The following is a 20,228-nucleotide window of genomic DNA, read 5'->3' on the forward strand; positions in this document are numbered from 1 at the left end:
ATATCACTTTTAATACTTTTGTACACATAATACCCTCAGAAAAAAGTACAGTACTGTAATGAGAAAGGTAATATTTGTAGTTTTAAATAAATATAGACTCTTATTTGCATTTTAGAACACAAAAATCAAACCAAAGACACAGGCAGGGGGAAAAGTAATTTTAGATCATTAAATTAAAAAAAAATATTAATTAGATTTTGAAATTCCAGATTTGGAGATTTGTACCTGTGTGTGTGTGTATATATATATATATATATATATATATATATATATATATATATATATATATATATATATATAGTGGAATAGAACTGGATCCAACGGACGGCCTCCGTTGTTTGGTAGTATCCAAGAACAGCCGGCACACAAGAATTTTTCAAAGATCCGATTTATTAGGTAAAAAAGAAACCAGACGTTTCGGCTCTACCATGAGCCTTTCTCAATGGTATACAGACCGGACTGGTCTGTATACCATTGAGAAAGGCTCACGGTATAGCCGAAACGTCTGGTTTCTCTTTTACCTAATAAATCGGATCTTTGAAAAATTCCTGTGTGCCGGCTGTTCTTGGATACTACCAAACAACGGAGGCCGTCCGTTGGATCCAGTTCTATTCCACTGTATGTACTTTTCTCTGCTGAGCACCAGGTGGATGCTAAATTGGCGAGTGCCGTTTCCCACTACCTATATATATATATATATATATATATATAAATACACAACCCCCCTCGGTTGTAATTATATTAAAACATATTTGTTTCTAGTACTTTTAACCGCAGCAGGTTATATAAAGTAATTTAACGTCAGCAATGCTAAGAAAAAACAGAGAAGTAAAAAAAAAATCTTTCCTTTTGAACCAACTGTGGTACATTTGAGTGCAAAAGCAAATCTTATGAGAAACGTTAGTGAGAACAGTACAATATTCCAGACATTATGATGGGCAGTAGATTTAGAATCTTTGGTATATTTTGGTAGATGTCGTCTTTACTATGTCATGTATCATTAATGACCAAAAGCAACTTCACTTAGAGGGACAGTCTACTTGAAAATTGTTATTGTTTAAAAAAAAGATAATCCCTTTATTACCCATTCCCCAGTTTTGCATAACTAACACGGTTATATTATTATACTTTTTACCTCTGTGATTACCTTGTATCTAATCCTCTGCAGACTATACCCTTATTTCAGTTCTTTTGACAGACTTGCATTTTAGCTAATCAGTAAACTCCACGGGAGTGTGCACAATGTCATCTATATTACACACACAAACTAGCACTGTCTACCTGTGAAAAACAGTCAAAATGACAAAATGCACTGGGATAAGAGGCGGCCTTCAACAGCTTAGAAAGAAGTATATAAGCCTAAAAAGGTTTAGCTTTTAACAAAGAATACCAAGAGAACAAAGCAAATTTCATGATAAAAGTAAATTGGAATGTTTTTTTAAAATTGCATGTCCTATCTGAATCATCAAAGTTTAATTTTGACTTGACAGTTTCATTAACTGTCTCGCTGCATTGTGAGGTTTTATTTTTTATTTTTTCAACTGTAAGCAAAATATTATCATTTCATACCCTATTGTATCATATGTTTGAGACTTTATACCTTTTTTGTGCAATTTTTTTTTTATAATTTTTATTAGATTTTTATAGTGTTAGTAGTGTAACTATACTTTGTAATGCATTTTTATGTGTTTTGTGCAACTTTTTAGTTTTGCAAAACAGTTAACCACAGCTCTGAAGTCTTGGTAATGATTCTAGTGTAAATTGTGATTGCGCTCATGAGATCATGTTTGCTTTCAACTCATAATACGAGCTGTAAGCCCAATGAGCACAAACACTCGCAATATACCCCTTATCGCTTGGGTGCAACCGTTTGTGCTCCACTCGTTATCTAGCCTACAGTGTTCATATCATTGATAATTTTAATCATGACACTTTTTTTTTTTTTTTTTAGAGTATCAAAGTTAGCTGGCTTCCTCCTCCAGCAGGAACACAAAATGGATTTATTACAGGCTACAAAATACGTCACAGAAAGACAACTCGGAGGGGTGAGCTAGAAACATTTGAGCCAAACAACCTCTGGTTCTTGTTCACAGGTATGTGTGTATTACACTTTACAAATAGGCTGTATTGCCTAATGAAAATACTTGTATAATAGGGAAATCACATATTTTATGTAATAAAAAACATTACATATTTGCACACAATAATATCTGTCTTACTGTTGCCTGGCCTTTAAGCACACAGTCTTACATTTCCATACGTTATATTATCACAATAATGATTCATTATGTCAGTCATTGACCAATATCAGTGGATATTTGCAATCTTAACAAATGACCTTGGCCAAATAAAAAAGACTATTCTCTTCTAAAATGATTATATCAAAATCAGTTTAAAATGTTATTTTTTTTTTTTTTTGAAAGCTTTTATTGAGGGAATAGCATATACAAAGACAGCAAACCGCTTGCTCCAGCAAACTTAGGACAATAGTAAACATACAAACAGTTAACATGGACATGTGAAATACATAAGAATATATAGGGGTAAGACCCCTAACCTGACTATTGAGTAACACGTCCTAGACGAAACAAAGTTCAGATGATTAGGAATTGAGGAGCAAACCAACAAGCGCCCTCTTGTTTTCCCCCAAAGGCACCTGAGGCCACTTATGGACCCCAATAGAATTACGTCACAAATCAGAGGGTTATTAAATGATACAGGCCCTTTCGAGGCCTATACCAACTCGCTCCTTCATATGGCTGCTAGGACCCCAAAGGGTCCGGGAAACTAGAAGTAAGATTAAAGGAGAATGCAATCTGAAATAGAACAATATTGGAGATGTACACACAGGGTATTATATCAGAGAAATAGGGTTGCATTAACTGATATTGTGGCTAGGTATTAATAAGTGAAAGGATAGAGTCAATCATAAGCAAATTCAATCATATAATACTGGGGCAGGAGCTAATATTTCACCCCTAAGGGACCGTGTGCATCTAGGTACGACATTCAATACCACTTTTTCTTTTTATGTATATCTCCTCGGGGTTCTAAGTTGCAAAGAACATAGAAAACATTAAGGCTAGTTGCCCCTACCCCCTTATCTTTAGAGCATCCTTCCAGCTAATCAAACTCATATAGCACTTATAAACCTAAGCCAATATCAATACAAAAGTGCGTAGATAAACAGATTGCGTTTTTTGAAGTACATAACAATAATCATAATACATCATCCAGTAGTGAGATCCGGAGAGCTATTCATACATACATGCAGGAACATACCATAACAGGAGCTCTACAGATGGGACAGAGACTACTAAACTCTGTCAAATAGTAGGTATGGAGGGTTGGTCAGTTATCCCCTACCATACACTTAAGGGGTGGGAGTAGAAGTACAGGGGGAAAGTTACTCACCCCCTACTGCATAGAGGGAGGAGGGGGGCGGAGTAATGGGTGACAGCTAGCGGTAATGTGCTCACTAACATCTGGCCTACGCCATGAACATTTCCATAAGGCTTATATATATGAGGAGTGAATAGCTTTCTACAATGGGTGCATAGTTAGAGGCAGGAACAAATAGTAGCACAACACAGTATATAGGCATCTAAGCGCTAACAAGTGTTATCTCTACATTTTTATAATATCCACATTCAGGAAAATCAACTATGTATACTGCGCTATTAGCATAAGGGTCAATTGGAAAAGCATACTGCATATCTCTTAGCTACGAATCAGCTGAAGACAATAAATGCAAATGATAAATTCAGAAGTTTAAATTGGACAGACCTGAGCAATCCTATACAGTTATAAAGCGAGAACATATTCTTTGAAATAAACAGCATAACCTGACTGTCCAACCAAGATAAACATAGGGAACCTGTCTAAATTCAGGCCACCGGGCTTCATACTTACAGATTCCCCCCACATAGGTATTAACTGATACCCCAGTAGCTATGTACCAATCTATGCATATAAAAGGTGGGAATACATAAGAGTTAACAAGCTGTAGTACATATCGCCTATCTAAGCTTAGTTGAACTTAGAGCACTATACAGGAGATAGTAGGAGGTATAACAAAAGCTAAATCCCTCTTGTGCCTCCATAGGCTGCTAGGAAGGGAACATATCGCAAAAAAAAAAGAATAAGTCTGTTATTTAAGTAAATTGATATTATTCACAGAGCCATAGCAGACTTAGTGTATAAATGTCTATAGGGGCCGGGTAGTCAAGTATCCTTGAACCTACTGTGGACTCGGTAAACTAACCCACACCAACTCGCCATCTTATGTACACAGTCTGGGCATCTGGGAGGGCTGCGCCACCCCGGGAGAGCTGAGTAAGGTGAGTCACAAATGAGTCGCCAAGGAACTTCGAGTAAGAAAACTCAACAGCCCTCAAGCAGGACCAGGCTGTCCGGGTAACCGTAGGAGGGTAGTGGCTCCCAGACCGGAGCATCCAGAGACTTTGAAGGCGTTCCCGGCAGGGTACATAGAGGCCACTTGAATTTGTAGAGGGGAAGCAAAGTCCCTCTCCTGAGTCCGCCTCCACTGGCATCAATGATGGAGCACCCGGCCCAGAATCTGTGAGTGCGCAGCGCCCCGTGGCTCCAGTTCCGCTCCGTGCTCCATATCAGGGGAAGCGCTGCACATTTGCGCCGTTTGAATTTTGTGTGTGAAAGCATCCAGTCTGTCACAAATTCTCCTCCCATGTTCTTCTAACAGGTCTTTAATGCAGGCGTACAGGCCTTGGGTCTCCATGCCGGGTAGCAGCGCACCCCCCACCAAAATGGCTGATCAGCGTGTGGCAGAGAGCTGCACTTCAGTTCCGTAGCTCAAAATGCTTAGTTAGTCGCCAGATCTTTATCTCGCGTGTCTCAGGATACTATCAATGTTATTGCCCCTCAGGCTCTAGCAGAGGAAGGGAATATAGCTATTATAAATTCCTTTTTTTAAAAAGCTTAAGTCAGGAGCTCCTGTATCGTTATTTTATTTTTTAATGTAACAGTGTATCTTTTACGGTTGTGTTTTTTTTAATTTTTTTAATTTTTTTTGCATTTTTTTCAATATTAAAATATAAGTAAGTTATTGATAAATTAGTAACCAAAACTATAATATTGCTTCAAGATCACAGACAGTAATAATATGGTCACAACAGAACTATTCTGAGGATGCTATTGCACGGTTAGCAATCAGCAATAGGAAGTGCTGGTATGTTTGTATGCCCTGTCCATGGTGCTGATAGAAGGTCTAAATTATTTCTCTCAGTCTGGTTTTTGAGTCCGTGCACTTTTGGATAGAGGAGCAAAATACTTTTGTCAAGAATTGTTGAGTCCACTAAATATTTTCTATTGTGGCTACTTATTCAAATGAATTTAACATTGCTCTTTTATACAATTATAGAGGTTATTATCAATATTATTACAATTTCACTTTTATACCTCTTCTGTTCATATATAAAGAGGATACGTTTGCTGTTTTAGTCTTGTAAAGCATGATATATAGATTGCGTGCTTTGTAAAGCTAGAATCATTGCTACTTTCAGTACTAGAATTCTTAGTATTAAACATGAATTGGATCTTTCTGCAAATAAATTAATTTAATAATATGTTAGATTTTTGTTTAGATAAGATTAAAAAAAAGATTAAAAAAAATGAGTCACACTTCACCCTATCTGTGATATAAAAGTAGACCACATGGAGTATTTTCAAATTTGGTGTCTTTTGTAACTTCACTCTGTATGCAAAAGTTAAACTGCTTATGATTGTATGGCAAATAAAAGCAATGAAGTTAAAGGTGCATGATAGCTGTTAGAAAAAATGGTATATGCTCAAAGTGCATTATGAATTTCTAAACTATACATACACAAAGACACATAAAATGAATACATTTACAAAATACAGACAGTGTCTTCTTGAGCACTCTAAGCCCAAGCTATTTTAGGAAATGTATGATGTTTTCTTTTCAAAGAAGGGTCAAATGCCACTTTAAACCCTTAATGACCATTATGTACATTGTACATCACTGGCCTTTAAGGAATTGTCTGGGTATAATAGCACAGGTCTTGCCTTGAGTCACAAGAATGTGCTATTAGACCCTTCCTCCCTCCTGCAGGTTTGCTAAAATAACGCGGTATTGCCGCTGCTGGCGAGACCAGGGTACGTCACTGGTCATTAAGGGGTTAAATATCATGGAGTCAGAATCTAGTAAAGTGCACAAACTAAATAGTCAGAGTCTAGGCAAGTGCCCAAGCAAGGGAGGGCATATGCCACCCACCCTTGTAGGAGTCCCACTGAAAACAGGCACTTACAAAGCTGGACATTTCAATTTTATAATGTAAAGCAAGCTCTATTAATATGTTCATATACCGCTGCATCTCTATTTTCTAAGCACTTATTGACAATATTGCTTCAAACATCACACACACTAACGCCCTCAGAATATATTTCCTTAGAAATCATTTAATGACACATTGATGAGACCAATTCAGGCAAATAAATCATATTTTTCTGCCATGGCCTTATTACCTTGACAATACTTTTTTGTCAGTCGGATTGATCTATATACTGTTTTGTTATTGGAATTCAATGCCGAGACAGAGATATAAGTCAAAAAAGACACATCATCAAGGCTTCCAAGATAATGTGAGGGTCAGATTAATTGAAAAAACTGAATTAGTAAGATGAAAACCAATATTCATCTTCAGAAGAGCATATTGTAAAATATTTAATATCTATAGGAGAAATAATCACATTTTATAATGTTATTGGTATCACAGATTTCTGAAGAAATAGATATATAAGGCTTACAATTGTTATTTTTTTTTAACCTTTTAGTTGACATATAGGTTTGCAGTGCATTGATTTGCAATATTTTGCAGATCTCTCATATGTTTAAAGAGAAGCATTTCTCAGCTAACGTCACTGTTGCCAAGTGCTAATTAAGTAAATTACATCAATATTTTTTTGTTTTGCTAAATGAATCTTTCATGGTATTTCACTCTTGAAAACAATTTCCCATGGACCATTTTGAGCTACACTGAGCGCAATTAATACCACAAGAACTGCTGGTGCAATGATAAATGCGGACAGTGTATGCTGTCGGCATTTATCGATGTGCAGCGGTCATGATCCGCTATACTGGATCATGTCCGCTCGCACTTACATAAATTGACCCCTAATACTATCGGATGGAGTTTGAATACTGTCTTATTGTTGTATAATATTTTATAATTCTACATAGTGAAACATGTTTAAAGTTAGCAGGGATGTTGGCATTGATGTTATTTGAATTATAATTCTAATACAAGCTAAATGTTATTATATTAACATAAAATCAATGCGCCGACTTAAATAACTCTAGTGCTCAACTGCATTTATTTTTTGTCCATTTCTATATGGGCTTAGTAATTAGATAACAATAAATGCAAAAAAGTACATCTCGGGATGAAACTTATCATACAATGAGACAATATCACAGCCTCTAGGAGGTCAAATATCAACCATTTTTGTTCTTAGTGCCTGTATTGGTGTTTACTTTCTCAGTAATGTAAGAAGCAGTGATAACCCAACCGCTGCTTTTTACCCCTTTTGCCACCTTTGAGGCAGCAGTAATTAAAAACCCCTTAATACATTCTTTTTGGGTGATTGACAGGCCCTGCACTTGCAATTGGTTGTGTGAGAGCAGTGAAAGGCATTGCACAACAAGTTCTTGTCCAATGATACATCCGGGCAGCGGATGCACAGTGTCCACTACCCAATAACTGCAAAGGGCAGTAGACAGGTTCCCAAGCTGGGAACCGTGTCTACCTGCCTTTTAGTACACAAGGCCCTTTATGTTTGACTTCAGAAATCCCATGCAAAAAATGATGGTGGCTTGGTTGTTGCTTTGCTTCTTTTTTTAGCCATTTCAGTCCATTAAAAGAAATGCTTTTTAAATAAAACCATTTGTATTGTAGTAGATGATATAACAGGAAGATATAGTTAAACCTGTAAATATTGCTTCCAAGTAAGGTATAGGAGGTGCTATCCTTCCCATGTTTGCAGCTAAAAATCTTGTCTGCTTAGTTTCATAATTACAAACCTTACAAAAAAACACTTAGAAATTCGGATGCATTAGTGTCACACTATCTATCTGGTTTTTTTAGAACATTTCTGTTGCCTTAATTATCAAAATATATTTGTGTCTTTCAGGCCTTGAGAAGGGAAGTCAGTACAGCTTTCAGGTAGCAGCCATGACTGTCAACGGAACTGGTCCATCTTCAGAATGGTACACTGCTGAAACTCCAGAAAATGACCTTGATGGTAAGCTCAGCATATTATTAATAGGTTACTAATTTTAAAATGTTATGTTTGATAGTAATACTATAAGATCACAACAGTTGTTGGTGCTATATTTTTATCTGTGCCATTACTAATACAAAAGAGACTGTAAAGTCAATGTTAAACTTTCAGGATTCAGATAGAGCACATCATTTTAAACATCTTTCCAGCTTACTTCTGTTATCATTCTCTTGGTATCCTTTGCTGAAGTTTAAACCTAGGTCGTATCATAGGACCTTAGTAGAATGCATTTAGTGTTTGCAACTTTGTATAACATTGCTACATACGTTGATGCAAACACCTCAGCCATACAGTACAAGCTACTGAGGTCCTATGAGCCCACCTAGATCTACTCTTTAACAAAGGATACATGGATTGTAATACAAAATATTTACTTTTACATATATTAAAAATCCCGTTGCAACATACTTTCATTATTTGAATTCCATATACTAAATAATGGATGGAAAATGCTTGTAACTAGGGAATTTGTCCACCTATCTTTACATGGTGAGAGGGCACCACTGCCGAAGTTACTATTGCACAAATATCTTATTTCACCCTGAGCAAGTCGTGTTTAGCGTGATTTAGCTCCATCACCTCTGAAGTTGTATGACTTCTACTTGTTCGCTTACTACAAGTAGACTTGCACTACAAGGGCTGTTTAGTACATGAAACGTTTATGTGGAAATTCCAAATATTAAAAGTATACTTTCTAGACTTTACAAGCCTAATCCTGCTACATTATACATAGTGATTGTTTGATTACTCTAGTATTTATATCTGTTCCTAATTGGTCTCATTCGAAGAGATATGATAAGGGTATGCCCAGGAACAAAACACATATTGCTGACAAAATGGCAGATTAAATGTTTTTAAATCAGAGTTTTTGCACTGTTAAATTACTGATATATACTATTCACATATAAAATGCCCCTTAAATTTTAGTATATAAATATATGAAAATGTACAGTACAATAAATGTTATACGTGTCTGTTTGTTTCTACATTAACATTACTAGAGATCCAGGTATTGTGTTTCCTAGATACATGTAAAGTCTACTATACAGATTGCTAACTGCAGAATCCAAACTCTTTTATATTATTCTCACTGTGTCTCTTGTCTTTCCTGTATATCTGATTGAAATAGCATCAATGAGATGAACAGTAATTTGGAGTGTTACTCTGGATCCCTGTGGATGTTCCTTTTAATTAGTGTATTTTGTTAAAGTCATTAGGAAGCCAAATACCACTGCTGATTCAAGGTTCCCCATAAAGCTCCCATGTGTTAGCTGGCATCTGGGAAGTTTTTAAATATTTATCTTGAGCCTCAAGATTCAGTGACATAAAAATGCCTGGAGTGTAATGTATTTAAAAGTTTTAATTTGATTTGCCTAGACACTGATTTATACAGAAACTGAGCAAGTTGTCAAATGTTATTATTTACTTAAATGGGGAAGAAAGGGGATTTAAATGACTTTGAACGTGGCATGATTGTTGGTGCCAGATGGGCTGGTCTGAGTATTTAAAAAACTGCTGAGCTACTGGGATTTTCACAAACAACCATCTCCAGGGTTTACAGAGAATGGTCTAAATAAGAGAAAATATCCAGTGAGTGGCAGTTGTGTGGAAGAAAATGCTTTGTTGATGTCAGAGGAGAATGGGCAGACTGGTTTTAGATGATAGAAAGGCAACAGTAACTCAAATAACCACTCGTTACAACCAAGGTATGCAGAATACCATCTCTAAACGCACAACACATCGAACCTTGAAGCAGATGGGCTACAGCAGCAGAAGACCACACAAGGGGGCCACTCCTTTCAGCTAAGATCAGGAAACTGAGGCTACAATTCGCACAGGCTCACCAAAATTGGACAATAGAAGATTGGAAAAACATTGCCTGGTCTGATGAGTCTCAATTTCAGCTGTGCTATTCAGATGGTAGGGTCAGAATTTGGCGTAAACAACATGAAAGCATGGATCCATCCTGACTTGTATCAACGATTCAGGCTGGTGGTGGTGGTGGTGTGGGAGATATTTTCTATGCAAACTTTGGGCCCCTTAGTGCCAATTGAGCATGGTTTAAATGCCACTGCCTACCTGAGTATTGTTGACCATGTCCATCCCTTTATGGTTTCAAACCAGTGCTCAGGCCTGAGAGCAGGATAATAATAGTTTTTACTAATCAGCTGATTATTTGTTCTGTGCTCCAGTTTAGATATCCTGAAAATCTGGCCTGTTAGAGAGGCCTGAGGAGTGGTTTAAATACCCCTGCTCCATTTATAAAGCTATGTATGCATCTTCATTGCTCTTGTGCTGCAGACTCCCTCATGCTGAGGTGGCGGATTTAAAAAAAGAAAAAAGCTTAGCTCTTGCGCAGTTACCTGTGGCAGAGTAAGGGTGGGTCTGCACAAGCATTAGTTTGTGCAATCATTAATTCTAACACTGGATGCTGTCTTGCTCTCCACAAATGTATGTAGACAGGAGAGAATGGAAAGAGGGAAAGAGGTGACAAGATAGAGACCTTAAAGGGTAAAGTTCCGCTATTGCTTCATAGTAAACCACTTTAGAGAAGCCCTATACATTTAAAGGGACACTAAACCCAATTTTTTTCTTTCGTGATTCAGATAGAGCATGGAATTGTAAGCAACTTTCTAATTTACTCCTATTATCATTTATTCTTCGTTCTCTTCGTATATTTATCTGAAAAAGAAGGCATCTAAGCTTTTTTCTAGGTTCAGACTCCGGACAGCACTTTTTTATTGGTGAATGAATTTATCCACCAATCAGCAAGGACAACCCAGGTTGTTCACCAAAAATGGGCCGGCATCTAAACTTACATTCTTTCATTTAAAATAAAGATACCAAGAGAATGATGAAAATTTGATAATAGGAGTAAATTAGAAAGTTGCTTAAAATGTCATGCTCTATCTGAATCACAAAAGAAAAAAATTGGGTTCAGTGGTCCTTTAAATCCCATGAGCTCTGAATACATTCATTTGTTGTACTCACAAGCAAAAGTCATTTTCATATATCATTCAATTAACCCTTTCAGGGACACCTAAAATGACAATTAACTCAAGATATCATGAATACAAGTGTGCTATTTAGATAAATTTAAGATTTTTTTGCATGGACAAAAGTTGTTAGTCTTTTATATTGAAACTAACTGTAACAGTTAAATTCGCTGGCTACTAAAGACACCTCCCATAGCTCTATTGGTGTATAGTGACACCCCTACAAATATAAAGACAAAACTGTTTCTTTGTGCACATAACAAACAACTAAACAAAAACTCTAAATACCCTCTTTTAGCCACATCAAGGAGAAATATGTCTTTATTGTCTTATATAATATACATATTACACAGCAAGAGGGAAAAAATGCTTGATCGAATATTATTAATTTAGTTTCATATCACAGAATATATTATATTCTGTAATATGATATATATATATATATATCTATATATCTATATATATATATATATATATATATATATATATATATATATATATTTGAGCGCAATAAAAAAAAAAAAAACTATTAAAGGGATAGGAAAGTCAAAATTAAACTTCCATGATTCAGATAGAGCAAGCAATTTTAAGACACTTTTAAATTCACTTCTATTTTCCAATGTGCTTCGTTCTCTTGGTATCCCTTGTTAAAAAATAATATGCACATTAATGGGAGCTAGCTGTTGATTGGTGCCTGCACACATTTGTCTCTTGTGATTGGCTAACTAGATGTATTCAGCTAGCTGCCAGTATTGCAATGCAGTTCCTTCAGCAAAGGATAACAAGAGAAAGAATCACATTTGATAATAGAAGTAAATTGGAAAGATGTTTGGAACATTTTGGGGTTTCCTGTCCCTTTAAAGGGACTTGAAATTATATATTTTTTCTTTCATGATTCAGATAGCGAACAGTCTTAAACAACTTTCCAATTTACTTCTATTATATCATTTGCTTAAATTTCTTGGTATCCTTTGTTGAAAAGCATACCTAGGCAAGCTCAGGAGCAGCAATGCACTACTGGTCGCTAGCTGCTGGTGCTCATTGGAGGCTAAACATATATGCCACTTGTCATTGGTTCACCTTATGTGTTCATTTATCTCTGAGCAATGCATTGCTGCTCCTTCACCTAAGGATACCAAGAGAATGAAGCACATCTGATAGTAGAAGTAAACTGGAAAATTGTTGAACATTGTATGATCTATCTAAAAAATGAAAGAATATAAAATGGGTTGAAAGGGACAGTAAAGTCAAAATTAAACTCTCATGATTCAGATAGAGCATGCAATTTTGAACAAATTTCCAATTCTTCTGTGTAGTTTTCTTGGTATTGTTTATTGACGATTAAAGCCAGGTAGGCTCATAATAGCTCAGGAGTGTGTGTGTGTCTTTAGTACTCTATAGCAGCAGCATTTTGCAACATTATTTGTAGCTTTGTTATACGATGTTGGAAAACACTGCTGCTATAGAGTACACGTGCACACCCCTGAGCTCTTATGAGCCTACCTAGTTTTACTCTTTAATAAAAACTACCACGAGAAAATAGAAAATTTGATAGCAGAAGAAAATTGGAAAGTTGTTTAAAATTGCATGCTCTATCTGAATCATGAAATTTAAATTTTTAATTTACTGTCCCTTTAAAGACCCTTTAAATTTAGCTTTTAATTTTCCTTAAAAGGCCATAATACCCAAACGTTTAAACACTTGAAAGTGATGCAGCATAGCTGTAAAAAGCTAACTAGAAAATATGAACTGAACATCTCTATGTAAAAAAAAGATATTTTACCTCAAAAGTTCCTCATTAGCCACATCCCATTGTAAAGGACTTCTAAGCAACACATCAGTATGTCTGTTCTGGGACAGCTAAGGGAGTGAGCTTCGTGCATACTCATCTTATTTCCCTATTCAGTGTAAGGAAGTTTACTATGAAATCTCATGAGATCACAGTAAAAGAGTTCATGACCTCAGCACTGCTGATGCTAATTGGCTGCTGTTTATTTCTTCATTTTTTTATTATTTTTTTACCTGCAGCTGGGAGCAGCTGAGTATAACTTTTTACACAGCACTTACTCTGCTGAGCTGAGGAGATTGTGAGGTAAAATATCTTCCTTTTTTACATAGTGATGCTCAGGGGATATTTTGCTGTCAGCTTTTTACAGTTATACTGCATCAGTTTCAAGTGATTTAGCATATGAGTATTATGTCCCTTTAAGATTATGTTAACTGCATCTAAGATTAGATAGATTAGATAGATTCTAGAAGATCACCTAGTAGACCTTAAGGGAACACTGCGTATTTGGTTTCTTTTGTAACTTCTTTTTCTTAGTTTACTTTTCATCACTATCTTCCGGCATCTGGCGCCTGCTGAATAATACATGCCATTTAAATTTCCCTGAGGCGTACATATATTTTGGACATAGAACTGTTCAGTCATCAGTAAAATGCAGATTCTTTTTTTTTTCACTTGGGATTTTTGTAATGGAGATCTCAGTTCAAAAAATGATTACTTCAATTGCAGATGAAAAACTGTTTTTACCTGTATTACAATTTAAACTGCCTTTTAGTAAAACATTTGAATATAAATGATATATAAAGTATCTTAGTTACCACATTGTATATACTAGTGCCATTATCCTTACCATAAGTTTTATCAGATTCAAAAATATACTAAAAAAATGCTTTTTCTTTTATCTGGAACATAATAAATTAATTTTCTTTAACGTTGATGGACAACATTAATAACTGTAGTACAACTACTACTGATAAATAATAATAATAATATAAATAATAATAATTAGGGTTCTATCAATGTCTTATGGTGTCTGTTACTTCAGAGAATAAGGATTATAATCAACCCAGATTGATCCTTTTGGTGTAATCGACAACCCCTATGGTTGTACATGAGCAGGTGATTGCACAAGAGCTAATTGATGGCTGCACATATACGTCTATTTTCATTGGCTCAACAATGTGTTCATCTAGCGCACAGTAATCCATTGCTGCTCATTCAATAAAGGATACCAAGAGAATGAAACATAATTGTTAATAGAGGTAAATTGGAATGTTGTTTAAAAATGGGTGGTCTATCTGCATCATTAAAGAAAAATTGTAAGATTCATGTCCCTTTAAGGACTGCAACAAAGATCTAAATATACAAAATACACAACTTCAAAAAAATAAAAATAATTCAGCTTGTTTCATGGCATATAAGATTTGAGACATACATTAAATTACTTAAGAGGAAATCCTTATGCATAGTAAAGACATTATGAACTTTGTTCCATGCACACCATTTCTTTCACATGTTAATGTATGTAGTGCCTCCAAAGGGAAAAAAATAAATAAAAACAAACTTTAGTCAAAGCATTGGATACGTCATTTAGATGAAACAGATCTGACTGTTGTAGTCAACCATAATCCACTTTGGTGAGTAATGCATTGCTGTTTGGGCTATTGTAGTCTCACAGTGCTTCTCATTCTCTTGTTCGCATGAATTATTTTTGTAACCATCTCTCCTTGGTGAGTGAGAAGATGGTGAGACTAATGAGTGGTGGCATTTGTTTATAGACAACAAGCCATCACATTTGTATGTAACTTAGGTCTAACATATTTCAGCAGCTGTTGGGGAGCTTAACCTGTAATAGTAAAGACCTTATAATAATTTTGAAAAGATGGGTTTGATACATTGATAGACTGATAGTCAATAATTCAATATTGTATTTGAGTTTATAGTGTTTCATGAGAATTACGTTTTCCTTTTAGTTCCAGTTTCTTTTTCCTAAGTGTTATTAAACACGTCTACAATTAGAATTGATAAACAAGATAGTAATTGCTCCAATTTGAGAAAAGTGTTGCTATATTAAAGTAATGACTGTGATAATTGCAAAAAATACAAATATATGCCCATGATATGATGTTTATATGTATATAATCATCACGCTTTATGCTGTTATGGCTTCATGCATTAATTAATAGTTAATTGTTTGAATAGCCTAAGACAATTTCTTTAAAATAGCTACCATCATTCCAATGTTTTTTCCCCCATCTATTGATGATATAGAACATGTTAATAAAATAATAACTGTGATATAATTCATATATTGAACAAATCTGCATATTATAATATATCATATAGATTGTGAAGTCTGATTGTTCCAGAAAAATGAATCATTTTTAAAATTTAAAGTGAAGTGCAGGTAACAAAAAAAGCAATCTGCATATTTTCAGATAGTTTATGGGTTATAACTACAAAAAAGCCCAACCAATTTAATTATTAAGTCAAGTAGCATGAAAAGAAATGAATACGTCCTTTATGACATTGCACAAAGTAGAAAATGTAATATAGCTTTATACTTCCCATGCGATCCCCAAACATTTTAAGATAAGCTACTAAAAATTGCTAAATTTCTTGCATTTTGAAAAAATATTTACTTCAACTTCAGGGAGTCTCTTTGAGTCATAAATTAAACAAAATCTGTAATGAGGTTCTTAGATGTATTTTCATGATGCTATTACAGTTAAAAACGATGAAGTCTCATTCTTTGCAATAATCATAATGTTCATTTAATCAAGGGGAATATTTCCCTCGTATGTCTTTTCTGTCTAACATTTTGCACGTGGTCCTGTATTATATATTTATATATTTATAATCCTGCTTCTGAAATCAAGAACTTATTAAATTCGATTAGTAATGCTGTGGGCTAGGTTAATTAATTAATTAAGGCTCAATTTTAATAATAGTTTTTATTTTTATTCCACCAGAATCCCAGGTTCCAGACCAGCCCAGTTCTCTCCATGTCCGGCCGTTGACGACCAGCATAATTATGAGTTGGACACCACCTCTAAACCCAAACATAGTTGTGCGTGGGTATATTATTGGATATGGCGTTGGTAGCCCATATGCAGAGACAGTGAGGGTGGATAGTAAACAACGATATTATTCCATTGAAAATCTAGGTAAGTGCGTGTGACCTATGGTTCAATATGCTCTGGATGCTGTTATTTAAAGGGTTGTAAAAGTAAAAATAAAATGGTTCAGACAGGGCATTCACTTTTAAAAGATGTACTTTATTCTCTTAGTATCCTTTGTTAAAAGGCATACCTTGCTAGGCTCATGGCTAATGTAATTTTGGAAGAGAACATGGCTTGCTTGTTATCATTATTTGTTACATGACTGCATTTTCCTTTGTTTTAAGTTCCTGAATAAACCAATGTTTTTGTATTTTTTGTGTCAGGCTTAAGAGGGGAATCCCTCTCTACAATTGATGTATCTGTTAATACGCATTAACAGTGAGTGCACATCAGATACGCAGTATCAATTTAAATTTAAGATTAATAAAAAAATATGGACAGTCAAGTGGCTAATGCTACTCAGTTCTATACATTTATGATGATCTTATAAGGACTAGCAAAATAAATTGTAATGAACATAGATGTTCCTCCTATTGAGTGTCTTCTTCATCTCTATTTTCTCAGTTGTAAACTTTTACATCTTTGTCGAGATTTCAAGTGCTAGAATGAGCAGAAAGGGTGAGGGGTCAGGGGGTGGAGCTTAGTCCTTGTCTGTGTTAAAGTTGTCCTGATTAAATGCAGAAAAATCCACTTGTATAAATGAATGGTTGAATAATTCTGATTATAATTGTATATGTAGGGTCAAATGAGTACTAGTTCAACGTGTCAAAAATATACTATACAGTTTTAGACCATGATTAATGGTGAGTCTCCTTTTTTTAATGTATTTATAAATTTATAGTAATAAAAATTAGATTAATAATTGCATCAATAATAAAAACTGAAGCCATCAATCAAACAACTGAAAGGAATGTATATATATATATATATATATATATATATATATATATATATATATATATATATATATATACTGTATGTGTGTGTAAAGCTTTTAAGGGAAGAAAACTGTAAACTTTCCATATTCTGTTTAGTTTTGAACAGAAGATGAAAGAGTTCTAAACAATATCATTCTAAACTTATACAGCAGAGAGAAAAATAGGTGCTTCATCATGACGGTGATAAAAATAAGATGATAGCATTTTTTATCATTTTGCATTCCTGCACTGCAGCTTAAATTTCTTTGCAGTATAGGTATAATAAACAAAACCTAATAAACCACAGATCCTGGTAGGAACCAGGATAAGCTGTCTAGTATAATACTGATGTGCACAAACTTTCCACGTAACCAGCACCATTCAAGGTCAAGTATAAATAAGATCTGGCAGTGAAATATATTTTAAGCTGTTGTTATTCTGGAAACATCTGTTTAACTCTCTATTTTTTATATCATATGCAACCATATATTTTAAAAGAGTGTATGCTTATTCAATTATAGATTTAGTGATAAGTATTCTATGAGTTATGAGACATTCTGAAAATAATGGTTATAAGTTGGAGGGTAGAAGGTTCAAGAGTAATATGCAGAACTATAGATTTAGGGGTCAATTTATCAAATGCCGGACGTACATAATTCTTCTTACCTGTGTTTTTATGTATTATCAATTTGTATTTGTTTTTGTTGGGGGAGGACGGTTAATGGGCTTACCTGGGTAGTGCTACACCAGTTATGCTGTTGTTTTTAAATACCCTTTTTATGTACCTAAAATTAAATATATAAAATTATATTTTTAACTTGGCTTTTTGGTGATATTTAACCAGTCTTGGAAAATACAGTGAGTTACCCAATCAGAGCTCATTTAATCAAGAGTATACCACAATAATAAAATAAATATTAAATTAGATATAAGATTCTTGCTGGGAGATCCATAATCTATTATGGCCAATACTGTCTCCAAAGTTGACATACCTCTTTAACTTACTCAAGCATAGTCAATTTGAGCCATTATGCTGTTATGTCACTTATTTAAAATATATAAAAATGATACTCATTTTTTTATTATTCATTTGAAAACCAACAGCTTATTTAAAGAAAAACAATGGAATTTAAATGAAGCAATACATTTCTATTACTTATACCAATTTAAATTTGACAAAGCATATTACTGAGCTCAGGAGGTGGTCTAATTTAGTGCTCATAACTAATAATTTAGTTCATGTTAATTTAAAGATAGCTGACTAAAGAAAGAAACATACTAGAGTCATGTTCAGAGTTCTGGGAAGAAAGAAAAATATTAAATTACTTTTAAATACCTATGATATTAATATCAAATGTAACAATAAAAACAGCCTTTCTTTACATTTCAAAGCTGATGTATTTTAGTAGCCAGGCTATGAGTAGAATAAGGAATAAACAATCCTCGGCACACGAAAAAGAGGAAAAGTAGTAAATAAAATATAATATAAAATGTATTCAGTCATTAAGAACAAAAAGGGCATAGCCAAGGCACCATAAAAGAACACACATCATAAGGTACAGTGAGAGAACCTAAGCCCCCCGCTCAAACGCGTTTCGTGCCGCTAGGGAACTTGATCACTGAATAAGTAGAATAAACTTACATTTTAAAAGGATAGAAAATATGTGCATGCACATTTATAAATCTGACACCTAAAAGGTAACCTATTTGAAGTTCATGGACTTGAGAAATTAAAGATTTGTTTTGCTTGATTGCACACGTCATAAATTTATATTTCAATTAAACTTTCATGATTTAGAAAGGGCATGTACATCTTTCCAGTTTACTTCTATCATTAAATTTGCTTTGCTCTCTTGGTATTCTTTGTTTAAAGCTGAATCTAGGTAGGCTCATATGCTAATTTCTAAGCCCTTAAAGGCTTCCTTTTATCTCAGTGCATTTTGCCAGTTTTTCACATCTAGATAGTGCTAGTTCATGTGTGTCATATAGATAACATTTTGTTCACTTCCATGGAGTTATTTAAGAGTCAGCACTGATTGGCTAAAATGCAAGTCTGCCAAAAGAACTAAAATATGGGGGCAGTCTGCAGAGGCTTAGATACAAGTCAATCACAGAGGTAAAAAGTTTATCAATATAACAGTGTTGGTTATGCAAAACTGGGGAATGGGTAATTAAGGGATTAACTATATTTTAAACAATAAACAGTTTCAAGTAGGCTGTTCCTTAAATGGTTAAGTGAAGAAAAAAACATATTAAAACATATTATGCAGTCATCAACAACATAAAATTAGTTAAAGGCACATGATACCCAAAATTGTTGTTTTATGATTCTGATAAAGTATACATTTTTTATCAACTTTCTAATTTACTTCTATTATCAAAGTGTCTTCATTCTCTATGCATCTTTTGTTGAAAAGCAGGGACGTGAGCTCTGGAGCGTTAATATGTTTGGCGCACTAGATGGCAGCACTATTTCCTGCCACGTAGTGTTCAAGACACTCTAGGTTCAACAATACCACAGGAAAAAAAGAAAATTTGATAATATAAGGAAACGCACGTGATATTCTAACTTTGGCTATTTTGCGCATGTCGGGTTAGAGCGAGAGTGAAAACAGTTTACTTTTAATTTGTAATACGAACGCAACCCGACAAGCGCAAAAAGCTTACTTCTAGCGCAATCAACACTTAAGCAGAAGCGTTAATTAGCTCCCGACTCGTAATCTGGCCTATTGTGTGCTAATGTGTTGCAGACCGTAAAGAGTTAAATGTTTATTTTATTGGAAAAAATAAAAGTCTCATGGTGCAATATTTTTTTGATCATATTTGGCATTGCTGAATGCTGGGTATAATTACTATAATATGATATGTGAACTTTTATTTGGAACATAAAAGGAACAACTCTTTTGACTTTCATTTTTGCTAAGTTAGCATTAAAATGCATTTGCACTGTGCTGCCGTTAGTAGACAGAATCACTAAAAAAGTTTATAGCATATCTGCACAAGCCATATGGTTTTCAGATATTTAAAAATAACTTGTTCTCTTTAGAGAGTATGAACCTTTAACACTATT

General features: G+C 34.5%; 1 protein-coding gene across 1 annotated transcript in view; it reads left to right on the top strand.

Moving 5' to 3' along the window:
• The window catches only part of DCC (DCC netrin 1 receptor), a 980,012-nt gene that overhangs the window by 818,538 nt on the left and 141,246 nt on the right, over window positions 1-20,228 (top strand). Inside the window, exons 13-15 of the mRNA XM_053701117.1 lie at window positions 1,952-2,093; window positions 8,188-8,298; window positions 16,092-16,286. Coding sequence (XP_053557092.1) covers window positions 1,952-2,093; window positions 8,188-8,298; window positions 16,092-16,286 — 448 coding nt within the window. The remainder of the gene's footprint in view (window positions 1-1,951; window positions 2,094-8,187; window positions 8,299-16,091; window positions 16,287-20,228) is intronic.

The sequence above is a fragment of the Bombina bombina genome, chromosome 2 (genome assembly GCF_027579735.1).
Source record: "Bombina bombina isolate aBomBom1 chromosome 2, aBomBom1.pri, whole genome shotgun sequence".
Classification (NCBI taxonomy): Eukaryota; Metazoa; Chordata; class Amphibia; order Anura; family Bombinatoridae; genus Bombina; species Bombina bombina.